At 44.1% G+C, this 25,699-nt stretch overlaps 1 protein-coding gene and 1 long non-coding RNA gene across 15 annotated transcripts; both read left to right on the top strand.

Annotated features, from left to right (window-relative positions):
• Nucleotides 1-440: 440 nt before the first annotated feature.
• macroh2a1 (macroH2A.1 histone) lies at nucleotides 441-25,341 on the top strand. 14 transcript variants are annotated; one of them, XM_029699518.1, is made up of 9 exons: nucleotides 449-693; nucleotides 2,417-2,614; nucleotides 3,910-4,016; nucleotides 4,292-4,486; nucleotides 7,707-7,817; nucleotides 16,102-16,201; nucleotides 18,200-18,289; nucleotides 23,715-23,889; nucleotides 24,370-25,341. In XM_029699518.1, exons 2-9 carry the CDS (start codon nucleotides 2,443-2,445, stop codon nucleotides 24,533-24,535), a joined length of 1,116 nt encoding a protein of 371 aa, XP_029555378.1. In that variant the 5' UTR covers nucleotides 449-693; nucleotides 2,417-2,442; the 3' UTR covers nucleotides 24,536-25,341. The 14 variants fall into 14 exon arrangements, 12 of the variants coding, with proteins under 12 accessions (XP_029555387.1, XP_029555388.1, XP_029555378.1 ...); XM_029699519.1 differs by having other exon boundaries at nucleotides 455-693; nucleotides 2,420-2,614; nucleotides 7,710-7,817; XM_029699517.1 differs by having other exon boundaries at nucleotides 455-693; nucleotides 2,420-2,614.
• On the top strand, nucleotides 18,341-21,077 carry LOC115153881 (uncharacterized). Its single transcript, XR_003867782.1, has 2 exons — nucleotides 18,341-19,239; nucleotides 19,281-21,077. It is a non-coding gene; the product is annotated as an uncharacterized LOC115153881 (long non-coding RNA).
• Nucleotides 25,342-25,699: the final 358 nt, after the last annotated feature.

Raw genomic sequence — 25,699 nt, 5'->3', positions numbered from 1 at the left:
AGTCACGCTACGAAACGCTACCAAATAAACCACAATTCATTCATAATACTGGGAATATATAATTTCACAGACATATTGTTGCATTTTATTCCCGGTTTGTGCGAAATTGTTCAGAATAATATAAAATCAGTCTGCACACCACCAAGGTGAAATGGTTTAGTCTGGATTCTTGGTTGACAGTGTTGGGGGATGGGTAATGTATTAATGCTCGAGTGCCAAATCAACATTTGTCTTCTTTTTGACATTTATGAGTCTTATTTTTGTATATATTTTTATATTTATATAGTTTTAAATGTACATTATTATTTATTTGTGTTGTTCCAAATGTCTGAATTAAAAATGAGTTAGTGCAGAATGGTGTTTTTTTTTTTGGAGGGGGGGGGGGTCACCCAGAGAGCCATACAAGCTAGAACAGTCATTGTGTTTAGAGATATTTATATATTTATATATGTATTACCAATCATGTACTTAGGAATAAGGGGTTGTCAATAGTGGGCTTAACGCACAGGGTAGGTTAAAGTTCACAGCGCGCATACGGAGAGTTGAGTTTCTGGCAGTGTAAAATCTATTCATTCCAGAACAGGATACAGCGCCGGTCCAGTTCAATATATTCTGTCGCTGTGGATTCTGGGGGTTGAGGACACTGTCCAAGCTTGTTGTAGGCTACCGGGTGTTGACAGAAGACACATTTCTGTAAGTAATAAACCTCTTTTGGTTAACAAGAACATTTACATCGTTGAGTCAGATGCTTCCGGATATGTCACAGTTGTTATTTTGTCTTTATCTTGGAAGTAAAGGCGAAATTGTAGGCTATTTTAAAGCTATGAGGGCTAACTGGAAATGTGACGTTAGGATTTGCAACTCAAACCCGCGACGTGAACAAGCGAATGTGCCATTTAATTCCGTTTTGTAAACAGTCTGTAGGCCTTCCTGTGGACCAGATCAAATGGACCGTTTACACCGGGAAATCGGTCTCTTGACAGACCCCGCGACAACAACAACAAAATAACTCTTAAATCGCGGTCTTGTGCACCCGGATGACTCTGACTTTCTGACAGATGTCGCTGTGTTCATTTCTCAGTCAATTGGAGTGCATTTACGTCTCAATCTGGTCATGACAAATTTATATATATGTTTATTCTTCAGAAAGAAATGTCTTTGCCCCTTTTGTAGAAGCATGATATTTATTTGTTTTAGGCCCATTGTATTATAACGTGTCAATTTATCCTTTTATTGCGTATAACTGAGCTTGAAGTAGGCTACTTTATAGAAAGTAGGCCTGTTCTTAGCTACAGATTGTTACACCAGAATGTGATTTAACCAAAGATGTGTTACATCAGATAATGTGATTTTAAACAGAGATTTTTGGTATCTATAATAGTACTGGGAGTTACAGGTTTGCCTATACAAAACGTCGCCAGAGATTTGAACCTGGTATTGGCGATACGATCTTCGTTCTCGATTCAGCCAAACATGTATCTTCTAAAATGTATTTTGTCCAGTTACAGGTGGTGTGTTTGAAGTTAGAAAATGATCCATTATTTAAATAACAAAAAAAAAAAAATTTTCCTCCATGAAGTAATCCAACAATGTGTAAGCCGCCATCTTGTATATTTCAAATCTTCTGTCATTGATCAAGACAGGTGAGTTTCATCATGACATGCGGCACATTGTGGTGGACCCACCTGTTCAACCAATGACAGAAGATTTGAAATATACAAGATGGCGGCTTACACATTTCTATTTATTTTAGTAATGGAGATTTATTTTATTTTTTACTTCTAACGCACCACCTGCAACTGGACACAAACATTTTAGAAGATACATGTTTGGCCAAATCGAGAACGAAAATAGCATCGCCAATACCAGGCTAGTTGACAAATCTCTGTCCACGTTTTCTATAGACAAACTTCTTACTCCTAGTAATGTGATTTAACCAACAATCTTTGGTTAAATCCCTTTATCTGGTGTGTAACCATCTGTAGCTAGCCTGTACTAGGCCTCTGACGGGAAATTATATTTATTCATGAATAATAGCCCAGTGCTGATGACTTGCCAATTTGGCATTCCCTAGGTAGTTGTAATACACTTACAACGCTCACATCATTCTTTAAAATAATAATATAATTTCTATAATATAAATGTATCGTTCACAAAAAGAGAAACATATTGTCTCAAAATTGAGTGTCTTGAGAAAATATGTTAATTTGGAATTTAGGAATTTCCTCTGCAAATAATGACCTAATAAAATAGAAAAAATCATATTTATATTCTGGTAGTGTGACTTGATGTATTACACATTTTAGAAAATCGGGTACTTTTCTAACACAGTATTTTATAGGCCTTTGTTTGATTGGTATACTTCTCACAACAACTCGATTGTGATAAAAACGGATATGAATCTGTCCTGTTAAAGCAGAACCTCACACTGGTAGCGACACCATGTCCAGCCGAGGAGGAAAAAAGAAGACGACCAAGATGTCCAGGTCGACGAAGGCCGGAGTCATCTTCCCTGTGGGGCGAATGCTGCGCTACATCAAGAAGGGTCTGCCCAAGTACAGGGTCGGTGTGGGCGCCCCAGTCTACATGGCCGCTGTTCTGGAGTACCTCACTGGTGAGGAAGCAAAACAAATAATATGAAGACAACGGATCTATCCCAAATTACCCTCTTTTGTGCCCTGATCAGAAGTAGTATACTATATAGGGGGGGAAAAGGGTGTTATTTGGGATACGTCCAATGCTTTTGAATGTTTTTGGTCATACTCCAGAACAATTATCTCACTGGTGAGAGCGTAACAGTGCAATGTTGTACAGTAGTTAACTTTTAAATCAGTCAAACTGTTCACGTTGGTGATGAGTTATTTAGCCAAATAAAGTTTGCTGCTCAACCCTACCGTGTTGAGAGATTAACTGATCAGTGAGAGAAGATGTTAAAGCGCCATACAGTCTTTGTAATAATATATATATTTTTAAACATCACTCTGTCTGATACATCACTGTTTTATTTAATGAAAATAACAAAAAAAAAGTTGTTTTTTTTCTCCCCCTGACGCCGTGTGGTCTGCAAAGCGTATGCGCTTGCATCTCAGATGGTATTTTTGCATCTCAAACGGTATGTGGGTGTGCAACCTGGTGACATTTGTTGGTCTCCAGTCAGTTTGGTGTCAGTCAGTAGCTCTGGTCCAGGGCATCTGTGTGCTACGCACATACCAGTCGGCGCACTAGCTCATGTCCAGGGCGTTATGTTAACCCCTGTTGCTTGTGCAGCTGGCTAGTACACGCTAGCTGGCTAGTACACGCTAGCTGGCTAGTACACGCTAGCTGGCTAGTACACGCTAGCTGGCTAGTACACGCTAGCTGGCTATCTAGTACACTAGCTTGTACCTAGTTTATAATTCTAAATGTAATTTCACCACCCGTGCTGTTGGTGGCAGTAACGCGCCATCCTCTGGCACCATTCGACATCCTGTCTCATTTTGTGTCTCACAGCGTCTGTTGCGTGAGAAGGTATCTGCTGGAGCCAGACTCTTGGAAATTCCAGGCATTTTTTTTCAAACAGCTCTTACACAAAAAGGGCATTATAATTTTCACATTCATTGTTATTTTGACCTCATAGTGTGGAAATGCCATTTAAAAAAAAAAAAAAACCCCAGGAAAATCCTGTTTTTAACTGCGCTGCTCCTTAAAGATATCGATTTATTCTTAATCCCTCCTGTGGACCTGCATTCCCAGCGCCCAACACTGTTCTTCCACTTCTGAAAGCAGCTTAATTCTGACTTATCTCCAATGCTGCTGGTCTTGGGCTTATTTGACCTCTGGCCAGTGGATGCTTTTGAGTTACATTGTCAGACCTCTGCACCAGGTCAAGCTGTGTTAACTAAAAGAACTATCTCTATTCTTGTGTTCTAGCTGAAATCCTGGAGCTGGCGGGCAATGCAGCCAGGGACAATAAGAAAGGACGTGTCACACCACGACACATCCTTCTAGCCATCGCCAACGATGAGGAGCTCAACCAGGTCAGCTGTTATTATGGTAACTTTTCCCCCCAAAAATTCCCAGGTTTTCCAGAAATACTGGTTGGATGATTCCTGGAATCCGGAGGGGAATAAACAGGAAATCTGGGAACCCTCCGAACCGGGATTTCTGTATAAACCTTGGTAGTTTGGGGAAGTTACCAGCATTTTGCAACCTTAGTTTAAATACATGCCCCATCTTTGTGAGGTCATCCGTTGGTTCGAGAGGGGTGCAGTCCAATGCAGACCACATGATTTCACCCACTGTCTCGCTGCAGCTGCTGAAAGGTGTGACCATCGCAGCGGGCGGAGTCTTACCTAACATCCACCCTGAGCTGCTAGCTAAGAAGAGAGGGTCAAAGGGCAAGCTGGAGGCTGTCATCACGCCTCCTCCCGCCATCAAGAAATCCAAGATGTCCGCCACTAAGAAATCGGCGAAAAAGGCAGCTGCAGGGAAAAGGGCCAAAGCTAAGGTATACAATATGTGAGGGATAAACGCAAACATTCTGTGTAGGGGTGAACGACTCCAGGATCCTGTGATTTAAATAATAATAATAATGTTTTTGTAGTTGGAGCTCGACTCCCAAAACACGCTGAAACGGCTACGTACATACCACCTCATTATGGCAGAATCCTACTAGGGAGACTACTATTGCATACCAGAAAGGATGAACATGAAGCTTTGCATTTGCTCATCAATTTAGCCTATAAAAGGCCTATGTTGTTTGAGTGTAGAAGGTGATGTTTAGGGACTAGAATATTTCGGTGATATATCCGCTGTGCACCGCCTTGACCGATCCCGTGGGATGATGCAGCACACTATTCTTTGCCGTGTTATAGTCCTATTGGACGGGACTAGTATTGCTAGAGCCCTATTGGACGGGACTAGTATTACTAGAGCCCTATTGGACGGGACTAGTATTACTAGAGCCCTATTGAACGGGACTAGTATTGCTAGAGCCCTATTGAACGGGACTAGTATTGCTAGAGCCCTATTGGACGGGACTAGTATTGCTAGAGCCCTATTGGACGGGACTAGTATTGCTAGAGCCCTATTGGGCGGGACTAGTATTGCTAGAGCCCTATTGGGCGGGACTAGTATTGCTAGAGCCCTATTGGGCGGGACTAGTATTGCTAGAGCCCTATTGGACGGGACTAGTATTGCTAGAGCCCTATTGGACGGGACTAGTATTGCTAGAGCCCTATTGGACGGGACTAGTATTGCTAGAGCCCTATTGGACGGGACTAGTATTGCTAGAGCCCTATTGGACGGGACTAGTATTGCTAGAGCCCTATTGGACGGGACTAGTATTACTAGAGACGTTAGTTATGTAAATATACTGAACAAAAATATAAATGCAACAATTTCAATGATTTTACTGAGTTACAATTAACAGAAGGAAATCAGTCAAGTGAAAGAAATTCATTAGGCCCTAATCTATGGATTTCACACGTCTGGACAGGAGTGCAGCCATTGGTTGGGCCTGGGAGGGTGTAGACCGACCCACTTGGAGCCAGGCCCACTAGGGTAGGATTCTAGGCTAACCTGGGCTTTCTCTGCCGTTCTAAGATCATCAGGGTCAGAGCTAGCAAGAGATCAGAAGCATCATCGCTGCTGGGTTCGGCCTCGGCGGTTTGATTTATGATATCATCCGTGGCAGATTAGCTGGTTAGAGCTAAAATAGGCTTATAACACTAACGTCTTTTACAGCTAGCTAAGAAGCTAGCTTAACTCTGTAGTGGTGGGGTGTGAGGCAGAGTTGCGTGAAGCAGCTTTACTGTAAATTTAACCCCGTAGCCTACCACTTGTTATGGAAACCCAGAGGAGTCATACCTAACCACCTGTGTCTTCACATAGCCCCCTACACACAAACACAAACACTCCGCAACGCGCTCCGATACAGTACAGATTTCTCTCCAACCTGTCACTCAATCATTCAAACTTTTTAGCTATTTTTTTATAGGGACATTAAACTAAAACTGAGGCGGCACAAGTTTCAACTGATGGGCTAAGTCCCCTTTTTGGCCCCTCGTGGAGCAGAGCTGTTTTATCATAAATATCCTGTGCTTTTTCATTTGGCGCATACAGACCCAACTAGGCTACATTGTAACCGCCGAAGCGGCCATGGCGCTCACATATGGGGCTCAGCCAGGACTATTGATTTTGTAACTGAATGAAAACATAAAAAAAAAAGTGATTTAAATGATTAAGTTGGGAAAATAGATGACAAAAATGCTGGATACAGCCATGCCAAATGGCCGGATACAGCCATGCCAAATGGCTGGATACAGCCATGCCAAATGGCTGGATACAGCCATGCCAAATGGCTGGATACAGCCATGCCAAATGGCTGGATACAGCCATGCCAAATGGCTGGATACAGCCATGCCAAATGGCTGGATACAGCCCTCAGCCATGCCAAATGGCTGGATACAGCCCTCAGCCATGCCAAATGGCTGGATACAGCCCTCAGCCATGCCAAATGGCTGGATACAGCCCTCAGCCATGCCAAATGGCTGGATTCAGCCCTCAGCCATGCCAAATGGCTGGATTCAGCCCTCAGCCATGCCAAATGCCTGGATACAGCCCTCAGCCATGCCAAATGCCTGGATACAGCCCTCAGCCATGCCAAATGCCTGGATACAGCCCTCAGCCATGCCAAATGCCTGGATACAGCCCTCAGCCATGCCAAATGCCTGGATACAGCCCTCAGCCATGCCAAATGCCTGGATACAGCCCTCAGCCATGCCAAATGCCTGGATACAGCCCTCAGCCATGCCAAATGCCTGGATACAGCCCTCAGCCATGCCAAATGCCTGGATACAGCCCTCAGCCATGCCAAATGCCTGGATACAGCCCTCAGCCATGCCAAATGCCTGGATACAGCCCTCAGCCATGCCAAATGCCTGGATACAGCCCTCAGCCATGCCAAATGCCTGGATACAGCCATGCCAAATGGCTGGATACAGCCATGCCAAATGGCTGGATACAGCCATGCCAAATGGCCGGATACAGCCATGCCAAATGGCCGGATACAGCCATGCCAAATGGCCGGATACAGCCCTCAGCCATGCCAAATGGCCGGATACAGCCCTCAGCCATGCCAAATGGCCGGATACAGCCCTCAGCCATGCCAAATGGCCGGATACAGCCCTCAGCCATGCTAAATGGCTGGATACAGCCCTCAGCCATGCCAAATGGCCGGATACAGCCCTCAGCCATGCTAAATGGCCGGATACAGCCCTCAGCCATGCTAAATGGCCGGATACAGCCCTCAGCCATGCTAAATGGCCGGATACAGCCCTCAGCCATGCTAAATGGCTAAGGTGCCTTATTGCTATTATAAACGGATTAATAAAACATGTCATACCCGTGGTATACGGTCTGATAAACCACGGCTTTCAGACCATCTGCATTCTGGCCTTGAACCACCCGGTTTATAATATAACTTAAGGCTAAGGTATACAATATGTTGTACAGGCAAGTTGGTTCAGGTGGAGACTTTGAATACAAGATCCCATAAATATCAACATGATAATACAATTGAGGTTGTCCCATCTCAGCGCACCTCAACTTTTATTATGGTAAACTCCCTTACTCAAATGTCCTAATATCACTGAATGTTTTGGACAGTGTTATCTAGGCCTACATAATATCACCTGATGTTTCTCATATGTGTCTCTCTGGCCCAGCAGAAACAGGGAGAGGTGAGCAAAGCTGCCTCGGCAGACAGCACCACAGAAGGAACACCTACGGATGCATTCACTGTCCTCTCCACCAAGAGTCTTTTCCTGGGTCAGAAGGTAGGTTCGTCCGCCACTACTACCACGTCACTTCCCATAGAGGCCTCGCAGCTTTTCCTCATTGAGATAAACGAAGGGTTCCATGCATTCAGGGTGACGTTGCTGATAATAGATGGTGTATATTGAGGGGGAAATATGACAGGATATTCATATGCGCACTCACTGGAACCAAGACATTATAGTGGAGAATATAGAGGGGATGACATCATCTTATGTACTGTTTTACTTAACATTGTTTTCTCATTTCCTAAACATTCCTTTTTTTGTTGTTGTTTGTATATAGATGAATTGTTCTGAGACTTTGACTATGGGAGCAAAATGTATAACAGTTTTTTTATGGATCAACCTTTCACATAAAAGTACTGTAATTTCCGGACTATAAGCCACTACTTTTTTCCCACGCTTTGAACCTCGCGGCTTAAACAATGACGCGGCTAATATATGGATTTTTCCCGCTTTCAATTAAAAAAAAAAATAAATAACACATTCTGTGACGTGCTCAGTTTTTTGGCGGCATGAAGCTTTCATTAGACCAATGAAATTGTCGAACGGGTTAAAGTCAAACAACTTTTTTACTGTTTAGATTAAATCGAGCGCGCTCAAACTTCCCATCATTCTGATTACGGTAGTCATTTTGTCACCCTCATCATGGCAAAGACACGGAGAAATGCATATGATGCAGCTTTCAAGTTGAAGGCGATTGATCTGGCTGTTGGAAAAGGAAATAGAGCTGCTGCACGGGAGCTTGGTCTGGAGCAATGACTTTCTTGGTAGGCTACTGTTTACTGCAAATGTTTTATTTTTTGTTACAAGCGGTATTTCGTTAAAGCCTATTTATTTTGTTACAAGCCGTGTTTCGTTAAAGCCTGTGTAAAGTTCATTTGTTTTAATGTACCGGTAGGCACCTGCGGCTTATAGACATGAGCGGCATATTTATGTTCAAAATAATAATTTGTAGAAAATTCAGTGCGCTTAATAGTCCGGAAATTACGGTATGTTTCTCCATGGTCAATCAGCATGAGTTTCCTGTAGGGAAACCTTCATAAAGTATTCACACCTCTCGACTTATTCCATATTTTGTTGTGTTAGAGCCTGAATTCAAAAATGTATAAAACATTTAGTTTTTTCACCCATCCACACATAATACCACATAATGACAAAGTAAAGACATGTTTTTAGACATTTTTGCAAATGTATTGGAAATGACATACAGAAATATATTCACACTTCTGAGTCAATACATGTTGAAATCACCTTTGGCAGTGATTACAGCTGTGAGTCTTTCTGGGTAAGTCTCTAAGAGCCTGTCCTGCTGAAAGGTGAATGTGTCTGTTGGAAAGCAGACTGAACCAGGGTTTCCTCTAGGATTTTGCCTGTGCTTACGTAGCTCTTCCGTTTCTTTTTATCCTAAAAAACTCCCTAGTACTTGCCGATGACAAGCATACCCATAACATGATGCAGCCACCACCATACTTAAAAATATGAAGAGTGGTACTCCGTGATGTGTTGGTTGGACACATAGCAAAACCATAGCAAAGTTAATTCCTTTGCCACATTTTTTTGCATTTTTATTTCGTGCCTTATTGCCAACAGGATGCACGTTTTGGAATATTTTTTTTATTCTGTACAGGCTTCCTTCTTTTCCCTCTGCCAATTAGGTTAGTATTGTGGTGTAACTACAAAGGTGTTGATTCATCCTCAGTTTTCTCCTATCACAGCCATTAAACTCTTAACTGTTTTAAAGTCACCATTGGGCCTCATGGTGAAATCCCTGAGCAGTTTCCTTCCTTTCCGGCAACTGAGTTAGGAAGGACGCCTGTATCTTTGTAGTGGCTGAGTATATTGATACACCATCCAAAGTGTATTTAATAACCTCACCATGCTCAAAGGGATATTCATTGTCTGCTTTTAAAAAAACTTTTACCCATCTACCAATGGGTGACCTTCTTTGCTTATTGACTCGAGACATTTAATCTTTCAATTTAAATTAAATAATAATTTGTAAACATTTCTAAAAACATTAATCCACTTTGATATTATGGGGTATTTTGTGTAGGCCAGTGATGCAAAAATATCAATGTAATTCATTTTAAATTCCGGCTGTAACACAACAAAATGTGGAAGAAGTGATGCTTTCTCAAGGCATTTGTAAAAGGATATCCTTCCAGTGTAGACTGCTAGACCAGTAACACCCAGTGAATCCCATGGGCTACGTTCCAAATGGCAACTTATGGCACCCTATTGCCCAAAGAGGGCACCCTATTGCCCAAAGAGGGCACCCTATTGCCCAAAGAGGGCACCCTATTGCCCAAAGAGGGCACCCTATTGCCCAAAGAGGGCACCCTATTGCCCAAAGAGGGCACCTTATTGCCTCTACAGTGCATTACTTTTGACCAGGGCACATAGGGTCAATTGGGGTCAAATGTAGTGCACTATATAGGGACTAGGGTGCCATTTCAGACACGTGATTGGTTACTGCTACATGATTGGTTACTGTGTATCTGAAAGGTGTCCCCCTCCTCCCCCCTTGGCTGCTGCTCCCCTGCTATGAAGACAATCGAGTGCTTTATTTTCTTTGTTCACTTACTGATGTCACCTTGTACTTTGGCCTCGCAAACATACGCTAACAAACCAGGCTGCCGCACTAAACTAACCAGTTTATCTACTATAGAGTGGGTGCTGCCATAGCTGGCAGCTAGGGTGGTGTGAGTGAGAAGGTGTTTGTGGTTTGTGGTTCATCAGGCTCAACGTCTATTTGCTCGTTGAGACTATTTTTGCAGTGAAGTGCCCCTTGTTGAAAGAAAGTTTGGAAAACATCATTAGTCGATTTCTGTGTTTTCTGTCCAATGATTTTTATGCCCAATTCTATAAAACATTTATGACCTTTTTTTTAAAATATGTTTTAGTTAGATTTTATGGAAAGAAATCTACATTTAAATCAATGGAATTCAAGTCATTTAGCTTGAGTATGTGGTTGGCAGTTACAGTGGGGGAAAAAAGTATTTGATCCCCTGCTGATTTTGTACGTTTGCCCACTTACAAAGAAATGATCAGTCTATCATTTTAATGGTAGGTTTATTTGAACAGTGAGAGACAGAATAACAACAAAAATATCCAGAAAAACGCATGTCAAAAATGTTATAAAATTATTTGCATTTTAATGAGGGAAATAAGTATTTGACCCCTCTGCAAAACATGACTTAGTACTTGGTGGCAAAACCCTTGTGGGCAATCACAGAGATCAGACGTTTCTTGTAGTTGGCCACCAGGTTTGCACACATCTCAGGAGGGATTTTGTCCCACTCCTCTTTGCAGATCTTCTCCAAGTCATTAAGGTTTCGAGGCTGACGTTTGGCAACTCGAACCTTCAGCTCCCTCCACAGATTTTCTATGGGATTAAGGTCTGGAGACTGGCTAGGCCACTCCAGGACCTTAATGTGCTTCTTCCTGAGCCACTCCTTTGTTGCCTTGGCTGTGTGTTTTGGGTCATTGTCATGCTGGAATACCCATCCACGACCCATTTTCAATGAGCCTGGCTGAGGGAAGGATGTTCTCACCCAAGATTTCACGGTACATGGCCCCGTCCATCGGCCCTTTGATGCGGTGAAGTTGTTCTGTCCCCTTAGCAGAAAAACACCCCCAAAGCATAATGTTTCCACCTCCATGTTTGACGGTGGGGATGGTGTTCTTGGGGTCATAGGCAGCATTACTCCTCCTCCAAACACGGCAAGTTGAGTTGATGCCAAAGAGCTCCATTTTTGTCTCATCTGACCACAACACTTTCACCAGTTGTCCTCTGAATCGTTCAGATGTTCATTGGCAAACGTCAGACGGGCATGTATATGTATTCTTGAGCAGGGAGACCTTGCGGGCGCTGCAGGATTTCAGTCCTTCACGGCGTAGTGTGTTACCAATTGTTTTCTTGGTGACTATGGTCCCTGCTGCCTTGAGATCATTGACAAGATCCTCCTGTGTAGTTCTGGGCTGATTCCTCACCGTTCTCATGATCATTGCAACCCCACGAGGTGAGATCTTGCATGGAGCCCCAGGCTGAGGGATATTGACAGTTTTTTGTGTTTCTTCCATTTACGAATAATCGCACCAAATGTTGTCACCTTCTCACCAAGCTGCTTGGCGATGGTCTTGTAGCCCATTCCAGCCTTGTGTAGGTCTACAATCTTGTCCCTGACATCCTTGGAGAGCTCTTTGTTCTTGACCATGGTGGAGAGTTTGGAATCTGATTGATTGCTTCTGTGGACAGGTGTCTTTTTTACAGGTAACAAGCTGTGGTTAGGAGCATTTCCTTGGGCGCCAGAAATCTGGGAGCCAGAAATCTTTCTGATTGAGAGGGGGTCAAATACACTGCTCAAAAAAAATAAAGGGAACACTTAAACAACACAATGTAACTCCAAGTCAATCACACTTCTGTGAAATCCAACTGTCCACTTAGGAAGCAACACTGATTGACAACAAATTTCACATGCTGTTGTGCAAATGGAATAGACAACAGGTGGAAATTATAGGCAATTAGCAAGACACCCCCAATAAAGGAGTGGTTCTGCAGGTGGGGACCACAGACCACTTCTCAGTTCCTATGCTTCCTGGCTGATGTTTTGGTCACTTTTGAATGCTGGCGGTGCTTTCACTCTAGTGGTAGCATGAGACGGAGTCTACAACCCACACAAGTGGCTCAGCTAGTGCAGCTCATCCAGGATGGCACATCAATGCGAGCTGTGGCAAGAAGGTTTGCTGTGTCTGTCAGCGTAGTGTCCAGAGCATGGAGGCGCTACCAGGAGACAGGCCAGTACATCAGGAGACGTGGAGGAGGCTGTAGGAGGGCAACAACCCAGCAGCAGGACCGCTACCTCCGCCTTTGTGCAAGGAGGAGCAGGAGGAGCACTGCCAGAGCCCTGCAAAATGACCTCCAGCAGGCCACAAATGTGCATGTGTCTGCTCAAACGGTCAGAAACAGACTCCATGAGGGTGGTATGAGGGCCTGACGTCCACAGGTGGGGGTTGTGCTTACAGCCCAACACCGTGCAGGACGTTTGGCATTTGCCAGAGAACACCAAGATTGGCAAATTCGCCACTGGCTCCCTGTGCTCTTCACAGATGAAAGCAGGTTCACACTGAGCACATGTGACAGACGTGACAGAGTCTGGAGACGCCGTGGAGAGCGTTCTGCTGCTTCCAACATCCTCCAGCATGACCGGTTTGGCGGTGGGTCAGTCATTTCTTTGGGGGGCCGCACAGCCCTCCATGTGCTCACCAGAGGTAGCCTGACTGCCATTAGGTACCGAGATGAGAACCTCAGACCCCTTGTGAGACCATATGCTGGTGCGGTTGGCCCTTGGTTCCTCCTAATGCAAGACAATGCTAGACCTCATGTGGCTGGAGTGTGTCAGCAGTTCCTGCAAGAGAAAGGCATTGATGCTATGGACTGGCCCGCCCCTTCCCCAGACCTGAATCCAATTGAGCACATCTGGGACATAATGTCTTGCTCCATCCACCAATGCCACGTTGCACCACAGACTGTCCAGGAGTTGGCGGATGCTTTGTCCAGGTCTGGGAGGAGATCCCTCAGGAGACCATCTGCCACCTCATCAGGAGCATGCCCAGGCTTTGTAGGGAGGTCATACAGGCACGTGGAGGCCACACACACACACACTACTGAGCCTCATTTTGACTTGTTTTAAGGACATTACATCAAAGTTGGATCAGCCTGTAGTGTGGTTTTCCACTTTCATTTTGAGTGTGACTCCAAATCCAGACCTCCATGGGTTGATAAATTGGATTTCAATTGATTATTTTTGTGTGATTTTGTCGTCAGCACATTCAACAATGTAAAGAAAAAAGTATTTAATAAGATTATTTCATTCATTCAGATCTAGGATGTGTTGTTTTAGTGTCCCCTTTTATTTTTTGGAGCAGTGTACTTATTTCCCTCATTTAAAATGCAAATCAATTTATAACATTTTTGACATGCGTTTTTCTGGATATTTTTGTTGTTATTCTGTCTCTCACTGTTCAAATAAACCTACCATTAAAATTATAGACTGATCCTTTCTTTATCAGTGGGCAAACGTACAAAATCAGCAGGGGATCAAATACTTTTTTCCCCCCACTGTAGATGTTCTACTGTTAGGGGTAGAGCAGTTGATGAAGGAGCTAATCACAGCTGCATTTCATTGAAATCAATGGAAAATGTAATGATGAATGTCATTAACCTAATTTACCATTCACTGGTGGTGGGTTCTTCTGACTGAAAGCAGACTTTATCCATTCAGATATACAGTTGAAGTTTACATAAACTTAGGTTGGAATCATTAAAACTCGTTTTTCAACCACTCCACAAATTTCTTGTTAACAAACTATAGTTTTGCCAAGTCGGCTAGGATATCTACTTTGTGCATGACACAATTGATTATAGACAGATTATTTAACTTATAATTCACTGTATCACAATTCCCGTGGGTCAGAAGTTTACATGCACTAAGTTGACTGTGCCTTTAAACAGCTTAGAAAATTCCAGAAAATTGTCATGTCTTTAGAAGCTTCTGATAGGCTAATTGACTTAATTTGAGTCAATTGGAGGTGTACCTGTGGGATGTATTTCAAGGCCTGCCTTCAAACTCAGTGCCTCTGCTTGACATCATGGGAAAATCTAAATAGATCAGCCAAGACCTCAGAAAATAAATTGTAGACCTCCACAAGTCTGGTTCATCCTTGGTAGCAATTTCCAAACACCTGAAGGTACCACGTTCTTCTGTACAAACAATAGTATGCGAGTATAAACACCATGGGACCACGCAGCCGTCATACCGCTCAGGAAGGAGACTCATTCTGTCTCCTAGAGATGAACGTACTTTGGTACGACAAGTGCAAATCCCTGACCTCAATCCTATAGTAAATTAGTGGGCAAAACTGAAAAAGTGTGTGTGAGCAAGGAGGCCTACAAACTTGACTCAGTTACACCAGCTCTGTCAGGATGAATGGGTCAGAATTCACCCAACTTATTGTGGGAAGCTTGTGGAAGGCTACCCGACACGTTTGACCCAAGTTAAACAATTTAAAGGCAATGCTACCAAATACTAATTGAGTGTATGTAAACTTCTGACCCACTGGGAATGCTGAAATAAATCATTCTCTCTACTATTATTCTGACATGTCACATTCTTAAAATAAAATGGTGATCCTAACTCGCCTAAAACAGGGGATTTTTACAAGGATTAAATGTCAGGAATTGTGAAAAACTGAGTTTTAATGTATTTGGCTAAAGTGTATGTAAACTTCCGACTTCAACTGTATGTACAAGTCATCTCACTTTGATCGTTTCCTGGCTCTGTGTTGTTAGACACAATGGTTGCGGGAAGAGACTTGACTATAAGTCTGCATCCCTACATACATACATACCTACATACATACATGCATACATCCCTACATACATCCCTACATACATCCCTACATACCTACATACTATTGGCCTATTTATTGCCTTACTTCATTTGCACACACTGTATAGAGTTCTTTCTATTGTGTTATTGACGGTACGTTTGTTTTATCCCATGTGTAACTCTGTGTTAGTTTTTGTCTTACTGCTTTGCTTTATCTTGGTCAGGTCGCAGTTGTAAATGAGAACTACCTGGTTAAATAAAGGTGAAATAAAAAAATTGTACTTTGATGTACAGGGTGCCATTTGGGACGTAGGCCAAATCATTTAGTTTATGGACTGTATTTGTTGCCTCTTCCTTCTTTTTAAAAATAGTTTTGTCTTTTTGGAGATTTTCACAGTAGAAAATAAACCAGCATGTATTCATTCATGCATATCAAGTCATTTTCTGGGCTATTGTAAACATTTATTAATTAGTTTGATATTTACTCTCTGATGGTGTCATTCTGGTTTGGGATTGTTTTTGACTGAAACAGTTTGTTCTATCTTTCTCTGCTTCTAAATAATATGGGCAATTTGATGTACCTCGCTGCCAGTTGCCTAAAATCTGAAGCACCTGGCTCAGTACTCAGTAACTATGTAATCTGAATGTTTTTCAATAAGATCATATCTTTTATTTATTTTTTTTCCAGTGCAGTGTCTCAAACAGGATAACCATTTCATGTTCTTTTCTGTGATGCTTGCTTTCTGAATCCTGCACTCTTCTAAATTCTACTTGTACCAAATCAGTCCTGCGCTAAGGTGTGGTTAGATCGATCTAATGGCTTCCTCCCCCCCCCCCCCCCCCCCCTTCTTGCTGGCGGCATGCTCCCCCCCCCCCCCCCCCCCCCCCAGCTAAACCTGGTTCACAGCGAGGTCAGTAACTTGGCTGGCTTTGACGTGGAGGGGGTCATCAACCCCACCAATGCAGACATTGACCTTAAAGATGATCTAGGTGAGCTCCCTTTCACTCTGCGGTTTGAAAGATCCTTGAATGCTGAACTTAAATGGGACACCATCCCCAAATTGACTAGTTTATTAGAAACAAATGTGTTTATTTGTATTTATTTTTTTCTGAAAAATTAATACACACATTGGATCTCAGGCTTATCCCCTCAGATGAAATTCTAGGATTTTGTCAAATCTCTGCAGAGCAGTTGTCATCCCCCCCCCCCCCCTCTGCCTGTCATGGATGTTCTTGTTGGGTCTGTCTCTCTGGATTGGTCAGTCAGTCTCCTGTGTTCCTGAAATAAGGAGCACAGCACTCTCACCTCTCGTTCTTTCTCCCCCGATCCCTTTATGTTTTTATGTTCCTCATTTTCCCCCATCCCTCTTCCCCCTTCCCCACTCACTGTGTTTTACCTCCCATGTTGATTGCCTGTTGTCATTGTTTGTAGTTGCAAGTTGTGCAAGCCGACATTTCCACCATTGACAGCGAGGCTGTTGTTCACCCGACCAATTCCACCCTCTACACTGGTGGTGAAGTAGGTAATAGAACCCTCCCTCATCACCATGGGTACAACGTGTTACCATGCCGACACCTGTAGCAAAGCATCCCATAGTGCATCTTCTTCCTCCTCTTAGAATTTCACCCTGAGAACAAAATTTCTCTAACTTTTTAGATGTAATTCAGACTTTTTCTGTGTTAAAACATGCATTGATCAATAAGAGATTGACGTCAACGCATGAGAGTGTCTGTTTTTTATGTTTCTGGATCTGAAGTTTGGTTGCTTAACCATACTATGTTTTATGAAAGTAAACCTTTTTATTGAACCACCAATTACTGTGTAACTAATAACTTAAAAAGAGCAAACTTCACGTTGTGAGTTTTTTTGGTAGAGGCTCTGTTGTGTCACCTATTGTATGAGAAGTTGGAAGAACATGCACCAACGCTTTGTGTTTTGATAACCTCTAAAAGGTCTCAATTCCTCTTTTTTTTTCTTTTAAAACAAAAATTGATTTTCTTACATCTGCCTGTATTTCCCTGTGTTTGTTTTGTGTGGATGTTTTTTTGTGAACACTCTTACATTACACTTCCTCTCCTCTCTGATTTATCTGCCTGCATCGCTTCCCACTCTAAGGACTGACCAGAATGGAATCAATGCTAAATCTGAAATTGAACACCTAGGAAGTGTCTAAAATGTCACCATCTGATCAAGTGGAAAGGAAAGGCCTACTACAGTAGTAGTAGCTAGATAAGGACTATTTTAATAACTAGTTGTAATATTTAGTTGCTTTATACACAGAGTACAAAACATTAAGAACACCTTCCTAATAGTGAATCCCCCCTTTTGCCCTCATAACAGCCTCAATTCGTCAGGGTATGGACTACAAGGTGTTGAAAGCTTTCCACAGGGATGCTGGCCCATGTTGACTCTAATACTTCCCACAGTTGTGTCAAGGTGGTGGACCATTCTTGATACCCAACAGCATTGCAGTTCTTGACACATATAGGTGTGCCTGGAAGCCACTACCATACCCCTGTTCAAAGGCACTTCAATCTTTTGTCTTGCCCCATTTTTAACTCTCTGAATGGCACAATCCATCAATCAATTGTCTCAAGGCTTAAAAATGATTATTTAACCCGTCTCTTCCACTTCATCTACACTGATTTTTGAATTCGATTTAACAAGGGACATCAATAAAGGATCATGGCTTCCACCTGGCTTCACTTGGTCAGTCTGTCATGGAACGAGTTCTTAATGTTTTGTCCACTCAGTGTACACGGGAACTGTGGTGTACAGTGAGTGGGCAAAGAGATTCAGAGAGGTCAAATGAAAGAACAGTCTTGCCTCTCTCTCACACAGCTCTCACTCAGCTCAGACCCAGATGCATGTCTGCTGTCTGTCCGCTTGTCCGTCCCTCTCCCTCAGTATGTCTCTGTCTGTCTGCACTCACCACAGCAACAACAACAACAGGAGGACACTAAAGACCCCAGACTGTTTCCCTACAGGTGGTGCTCTGGAGAAGAAGGGAGGGGAGGAGTTTGTGGATGCCATGTTGGAGTTACGGAAGAAGAACGGTCCCCTGGAGGTGGCTGGAGGTAGGGAGAAAGCAAGACCAGTCCCCTGGAGGTAGGGAGAAAGCACGACCAGTCCCCTGGAGGTAGGTAGAAAGCAAGACCAGTCCCCTGGAGGTAGGGAGAAAGCAAGACCAGTCCCCTGGAGGTAGGGAGAAAGCAAGACCAGTCCCCTGGAGGTAGGTAGAAAGCAAGACCAGTCCCCTGGAGGTAGGGAGAAAGCAAGACCAGTCCCCTGGAGGTAGGGAGAAAGCATGACCAGTCCCCTGGAGGTAGGGAGAAAGCACGACCAGTCCCCTGGAGGTAGGGAGAAAGCAATACCAGTCCCCTGGAGGTGGCTGGAGGTAGGGAGAAAGCAAGACCAGTCCCCTGGAGGTAGGGAGAAAGCAAGACCAGTCCCCTGGAGGTAGGGAGAAAGCAAGACCAGCCCCCTGGAGGTAGGGAGAAAGCAAGACCAGTCCCCTGGAGGTAGGGAGAAAGCAATACCAGTCCCCTGGAGGTAGGGAGAAAGCAAGACCAGTCCCCTGGAGGTAGGGAGAAAGCAAGACCAGTCCCCTGGAGGTAGGGAGAAAGCAAGACCAGTCCCCTGGAGGTAGGGAGAAAGCAAGACCAGTCCCCTGGAGGTAGGGAGAAAGCACGACCAGTCCCCTGGAGGTAGGGAGAAAGCAAGACCAGTCCCCTGGAGGTAGGGAGAAAGCAAGACCAGTCCCCTGGAGGTAGGGAGAAAGCACGACCAGTCCCCTGGAGGTAGGGAGAAAGCAATACCAGTCCCCTGGAGGTGGCTGGAGGTAGGGAGAAAGCAAGACCAGTCCCCTGGAGGTAGGGAGAAAGCAAGACCAGTCCCCTGGAGGTAGGGAGAAAGCACGACCAGTCCCCTGGAGGTAGGGAGAAAGCAAGACCAGTCCCCTGGAGGTAGGGAGAAAGCAAGACCAGTCCCCTGGAGGTAGGGAGAAAGCAAGACCAGTCCCCTGGAGGTAGGGAGAAAGCAATACCAGTCCCCTGGAGGTGGCTGGAGGTAGGGAGAAAGCAAGACCAGTCCCCTGGAGGTAGGGAGAAAGCAAGACCAACAGTTAGGATGGCTACCCTCTGCTTTGATCTCCTCTGACATCAACCCTCATTTTCTTTTCATTTCGCCAACATTTAAACATGTTGAATCACAACCGTTCGTGGACACCCCAGCAGGTGATCTAACGTGGCTAACGATCATTATTGTAGGTATTTTCCTTTACCAGGATTAATCGACAAACACTTGTTATAAAACTTTAAGAAATGATTGTCCATGTGATGGGATTAGCACAGGTAGAAGTTTCAACTCAAACCATGAACATGTTGTGGCAGGTGAGGCTGGACCTGCACGGGATGGGATGTTCTCTTTTGGGATGTTCTCTGTTGGGATGTTCTCTGTTGTTCTCTGTTGACTCCTGTTGGGTTACTACGTCACAACCTAATTACATGAAGATTTTATGGTCTGATTTTGTAATCAACGTTGCACCAACCTGATGAGCGTCTTATTCGTCGAGACATTTGACCCAATAGCCTGTCATTTAGGTAAGATCTAGCTTTGTGATCATAACGTCCCTTTAATGACTTCAAAACCTCTGTTTTCTTTGTTGTCCGTAGACTCTTTACAGGGTAAGGAAACCAATGGCATTTTGGGAATTGGGTGAATTATCCCTTTAATCCCCGGCGCAGTCTGTCATCATTCACTCCCCGTCTATACAGTCTGTCATCATTCACTCCCCGTCTATACAGTCTGTCATCATTCACTCCCCGTCTATACAGTCTGTCATCATTCACTCCCCGTCTATACAGTCAGTCAGTAATTCACTCCCCGTCTATACAGTTTGTCATCATTCACTCCCCGTCTATACAGTCAGTCAGTAATTCACTCCCCGTCTATACAGTCTCTGTCAGTAATTCACTCCCCCGTCTATACAGTCTCTGTCAGTAATTCACTCCCCCGTCTATACAGTCTCTGTCAGTAATTCACTCCCCCGTCTATACAGTCTCTGTCAGTAATTCACTCCCCCGTCTATACAGTCTCTGTCAGTAATTCACTCCCCCGTCTATACAGTCAGTCAGTAATTCCCTCCCCCGTCTATACAGTCTCTGTCAGTCATTCACTCCCCCGTCTATACAGTCAGTCAGTCATTCACTCCCCCGTCTATACAGTCAGTCAGTAATTCACTCCCCGTCTATACAGTCTCTGTCTGTCATCATTCACTCCCCGTCTATACAGTCTCTGTCAGTAATTCACTCCCCGTCTATACAGTCAGTCAGTAATTCACTCCCCGTCTATACAGTCAGTCAGTAATTCACTCCCCGTCTATACAGTCAGTCAGTAATTCACTCCCCGTCTATACAGTCTCTGTCAGTAATTCACTCCCCGTCTATACAGTCTCTGTCAGTAATTCACTCCCCGTCTATACAGTCTCTGTCAGTAATTCACTCCCCGTCTATACAGTCTCTGTCAGTAATTCACTCCCCGTCTATACAGTCTCTGTCAGTAATTCACTCCCCGTCTATACAGTCTGTCAGTAATTCACTCCCCGTCTATACAGTCTCTGTCATCATTCACTCCCCGTCTATACAGTCTGTCTGTCATCATTCACTCCCCGTCTATACAGTCTGTCTGTCATCATTCACTCCCCATCTATACAGTCTCTGTCATCATTCACTCCCCGTCTATACAGTCTCTGTCATCATTCACTCCCCGTCTATACAGTCTCTGTCATCATTCACTCCCCGTCTATACAGTCTCTGTCATCATTCACTCCCCGTCTATACAGTCTCTGTCAGTAATTCACTCCCCGTCTATACAGTCAGTCAGTAATTCACTCCCCGTCTATACAGTCAGTCAGTAATTCACTCCCCGTCTATACAGTCAGTCAGTAATTCACTCCCCGTCTATACAGTCTCTGTCATCATTCACTCCCCCTCTATACAGTCTCTGTCAGTAATTCACTCCCCGTCTATACAGTCTCTGTCAGTAATTCACTCCCCGTCTATACAGTCTCTGTCAGTAATTCACTCCCCGTCTATACAGTCTCTGTCAGTAATTCACTCCCCGTCTATACAGTCAGTCAGTAATTCACTCCCCGTCTATACAGTCTCTGTCAGTAATTCACTCCCCGTCTATACAGTCTCTGTCAGTAATTCACTCCCCGTCTATACAGTCTCTGTCAGTAATTCACTCCCCGTCTATACAGTCAGTCAGTAATTCACTCGCCCGTCTATACAGCCTCTGTCAGTAATTCACTCCCCGTCTATACAGTCTCTGTCAGTAATTCACTCCCCGTCTATACAGTCTCTGTCATCATTCACTCCCCGTGTATACAGTCTCTGTCAGTAATTCACTCCCCGTTTATACAGTCTGTCAGTAATTCACTCCCCGTCTATACAGTCAGTCAGTCAGTAATTCACTCCCCCTCTATACAGTCAGTCAGTAATTCACTCCCCCTCCTATACAGTCAGCCAGTAATTCACTCCCCCTCCTATACAGTCAGCCAGTAATTCACTCCCCCTCTATACAGTCAGTCAGTAATTCACTCCCCCTCTATACAGTCAGTCAGTAATTCACTCCCCCGTCTATACAGTCAGTAATTCACTCCCCCGTCTATACAGTCAGTAATTCACTCCCCCCTCTATACAGTCAGTCAGTAATTCACTCCCCCCTCTATACAGTCAGTCAGTAATTCACTCCCCCCTCTATACAGTCAGTCAGTAATTCACTCCCCCCTCTATACAGTCTGTCAGTAATTCACTCCCCGTCTATACAGTCAGTCAGTCAGTAATTCACTCCCCGTCTATACAGTCAGCCAGTAATTCACTCCCCCTCTATACAGTCAGCCAGTAATTCACTCCCCCTCCTATACAGTCAGCCAGTAATTCACTCCCCCTCTATACAGTCAGCCAGTAATTCACTCCCCCTCTATACAGTCAGTCAGTAATTCACTCCCCCGTCTATACAGTCAGTAATTCACTCCCCCGTCTATACAGTCAGTAATTCACTCCCCCCTCTATACAGTCAGTCAGTAATTCACTCCCCCTCTATACAGTCAGTCAGTTATTCACTCCCCCCTCTATACAGTCAGTCAGTAATTCACTCCCCCCTCTATACAGTCAGTCAGTAATTCACTCCCCATCTATACAGTCAGTCAGTAATTCATTCCCCGTCTATACAGTCTCTGTCAGTAATTCACTCCCCGTCTATACAGTCAGTCATTAATTCACTCCCCGTCTATACAGTCTCTGTCATTAATTCACTCCCCGTCTATACAGTCTCTGTCAGTAATTCACTCCCCCTCTATACAGTCAGCCAGTAATTCACTCCCCCTCTATACAGTCAGTCAGTAATTCACTCCCCCCTCTATACAGTCAGTCAGTAATTCACTCCCCCCTCTATACAGTCAGTCAGTAATTCACTCCCCATCTATACAGTCAGTCAGTAATTCACTCCCCGTCTATACAGTGTCAGTCAGTAATTCACTCCCCGTCTATACAGTCTCTGTCAGTAATTCACTCCCCGTCTATACAGTCTCTGTCAGTAATTCACTCCCCGTCTATACAGTCTCTGTCAGTAATTCACTCCCCGTCTATACAGTCAGTTAGTAATTCACTCCCCGTCTATACAGTCTCTGTCATCATTCACTCCCCGTCTATACAGTCTCTGTCAGTAATTCACTCCCCGTCTATACAGTCTCTGTCAGTAATTCACTCCCCGTCTATACAGTCTCTGTCATCATTCACTCCCCGTGTATACAGTCTCTGTCAGTAATTCACTCCCCGTTTATACAGTCAGTCAGTAATTCACTCCCCCCTCTATACAGTCAGCCAGTAATTCATGTCTCTGGTTCTCTGCCTTCATCTGGAGATCAACGTTTTGGGTTCACTTTGAGTCTTAAGCCAGTCACACACTCACAGAGAGAGGCCTAATGAAGTCCAACTGGAGTGTATTTCACTTCACAGCATCAGGGCCTTTTAGCTGAGTTACAGTGTGTGTGTGTGTGTGGGGGGGGGGGGGGCTTGCCTGATGCTATGTGCTCCAGAGATGAACAGTCACTCAATTACCTCCAGCCCTAAGGGGGGGGGGGGGGAGTCTCTCTCTCTCTCTCTGGCGGCCCACCTTTCATGTGGCTTCCAAGAGCTCAGTCCCTCTGGAGAAGTGATTTCTCCAGCCCTTCTCGTCTAATTCCCTGTTATCAACAGCGTTAAATTATTGGAGCATTTCCCTTCTATTTTCGTTTGACATGAATGTTGTGCTCATGTAATTGTGTATCACGAGTGTGAATTTGCAGTATGTCAGTATTTTGGAATTATTGGATTAGTCTTGTCAGTTGTCTTCACACTTAGGGGAAGATTCAACACATGCGGAAGAAAGTCTATAATGCTAATTTCTGTCTCACTTTCGCTCTCCTCTCTCTTCTGCCTTTCTGCTTTCCACTGTTAGCGGTCCTGTCCTCTGGCTATGGGCTTCCTGCCAAGTTTGTGATCCACTGCAACAGTCCAGGCTGGGGTTCGGACAAGTGTGAGGAGCTGCTGGATAAGACTGTGAAGAACTGCCTGGCCCTGGCTGACGAGAAGAAGCTCAAGTCTGTGGCCTTCCCTTCGATTGGCAGTGGAAGGTACTATACAAACTCCCGTCCCCTAGCAACAAGCCTCATCACGCTCCCAAGGCCTTTGTGTCTCCCGTGGTATCCATCCACATGGTGCTTTTCTTGTGGAGGAAAAAGCATGCTACTTAATTTGTTTTTGGTTGGAAGTAACGGTTGTCACATTAAGATATGATGCATAAGTTAGCGTAGTAGTATGTAATATAGCGTGCTGTGATGTATTGAAAATGACTGTATCGCTTTGATGTCTAACCACGAATCCTAACAGTCCTATTCCTCTTGTTCACGTGAGGGGAAAAAAATCTTTACAACTAACATTCTCACTGTATTTCTGTCGTCATAATCAGTTATTTAACCTTTTTGAAATTTTTATCTTGATCTTTCAAAATGGCTTGTCTCTCCCCCCCCCTCGATTTTTAAAGTGCTTTGATATTCTTTATGTAATGAAAAGCACTATAAAAGTGAATTAAGTTGTATTATTTGTTCCCTCAGGAATGGCTTCCCGAAGCAGACGGCTGCCCAGCTCATTTTGAAAGCCATCTCCAGCTACTTTGTTGCCACCATGTCTTCTTCCATCAAGACGGTCTACTTCGTGCTGTTCGACAGCGAGAGCATAGGGATCTATGTGCAGGAAATGGCCAAGCTTGACACAAACTAAGCCCCCCTCCCCCATTGCATTACTACAGGCTTGTTTAGAATTTTATTTAGAGGGAAAAAATGAAAGATGTTTACCAGTGATTTTGTAAAAAAAAAGACACTTAAAAAATATAACTTTATTGAGAGGAATTGATTTACGTTATGTTTTATTTGTTGAGATAAATCGTTGAAGTTGAGAGTTCAGATGGTAATGTGTCCCTGGTGGTGTCAGACCTGGGGTCCCGCTCAGAAGGGGAGAAACGTTCTGTATGTTATCTTCTTCTCTCTGACATGATTCCCTAATTGTACATGACACAGTCTGTTCTGTTGTGTTTCCACTGAGCAAGGCCCTGGTTGAATGTTTCCTTAATGTTGCACCCCGCTGAGCAAGGCCCTGGTTGAATGTTTCCTTAATGTTGCACCCCGCTGAGTAAGGCCCTGGTTGAATGTTTCCTTAATGTTGCACCCCGCTGAGCAAGGCCCTGGTCCATCAGGATGGTGGTACTTAAGTTCCTTGTGCTAAAACGGAAGTTCAATGTGGTAATTATTTCTTAAGTTCGGTGTGCTAAAACTGAAAGGGTTGCATTCCAAGTGTTACAGTACTGTGGTCTTTGTGAGATTTGTCTCAATTTGTCTTTTTTTTTATTGGAACAGAACCTTTTTATGTTCATGGTGTATTATCAGTGGTATATACTAGATGGAGTGAGTGAAATGTTTTAGTAAAATATTAGACGGTGACAAGGTTTTTCCTTTTTTTATTTTTTTTTTAACGTTTTGTTTTTATTCTGATTTTCACTTTGCTAACTCTAAAAGAAACGTATTTGAAAAGAAAAGTGATTTGTGTTTTTATTCAGTTATAAAGCTATTGACAGTGTGTAGCATTTTTTGTTTTGAGGAGTTGAAAGAAGTTGTACAGGCTTTTGCTCACAGGCAATTAGTCCCCTCTCTGCTTACAGGCAATTAGTCCCCTCTCTGCTCACAGGCAATTAGTCCCCTCTCTGCTCACAGGCAATTAGTCCCCCCTCTGCTCACAGGCAATTAGTCCCCCCTCTGCTCACAGGCAATTAGTCCCCCCTCTGCTCACAGGCAATTAGTCCCCTCTCTGCTCACAGGCAATTAGTCCCCCCTCTGCTCACAGGCAATTAGTCCCCCCTCTGCTCACAGGCAATTAGTCCCCCCTCTGCTC

Source organism: Salmo trutta, chromosome 19, assembly GCF_901001165.1.
Source record: "Salmo trutta chromosome 19, fSalTru1.1, whole genome shotgun sequence".
Lineage (NCBI taxonomy): Eukaryota > Metazoa > Chordata > Actinopteri > Salmoniformes > Salmonidae > Salmo > Salmo trutta.
This window is presented reverse-complemented; position numbering and strand designations above follow the sequence as displayed.

Excerpts from the sequence above, each read along its gene's own strand:
- macroh2a1 (XM_029699518.1), top strand. The coding sequence starts at position 2,443 with ATGTCCAGCCGAGGAGGAAAAAAGAAGACGACCAAGATGTCCAGGTCG. Across the intron at positions 2,615-3,909 it reads TGTTCTGGAGTACCTCACTG|CTGAAATCCTGGAGCTGGCG; the intron begins GTGAGGAAGCAA and ends CTTGTGTTCTAG. Across the intron at positions 4,017-4,291 it reads ACGATGAGGAGCTCAACCAG|CTGCTGAAAGGTGTGACCAT; the intron begins GTCAGCTGTTAT and ends GTCTCGCTGCAG.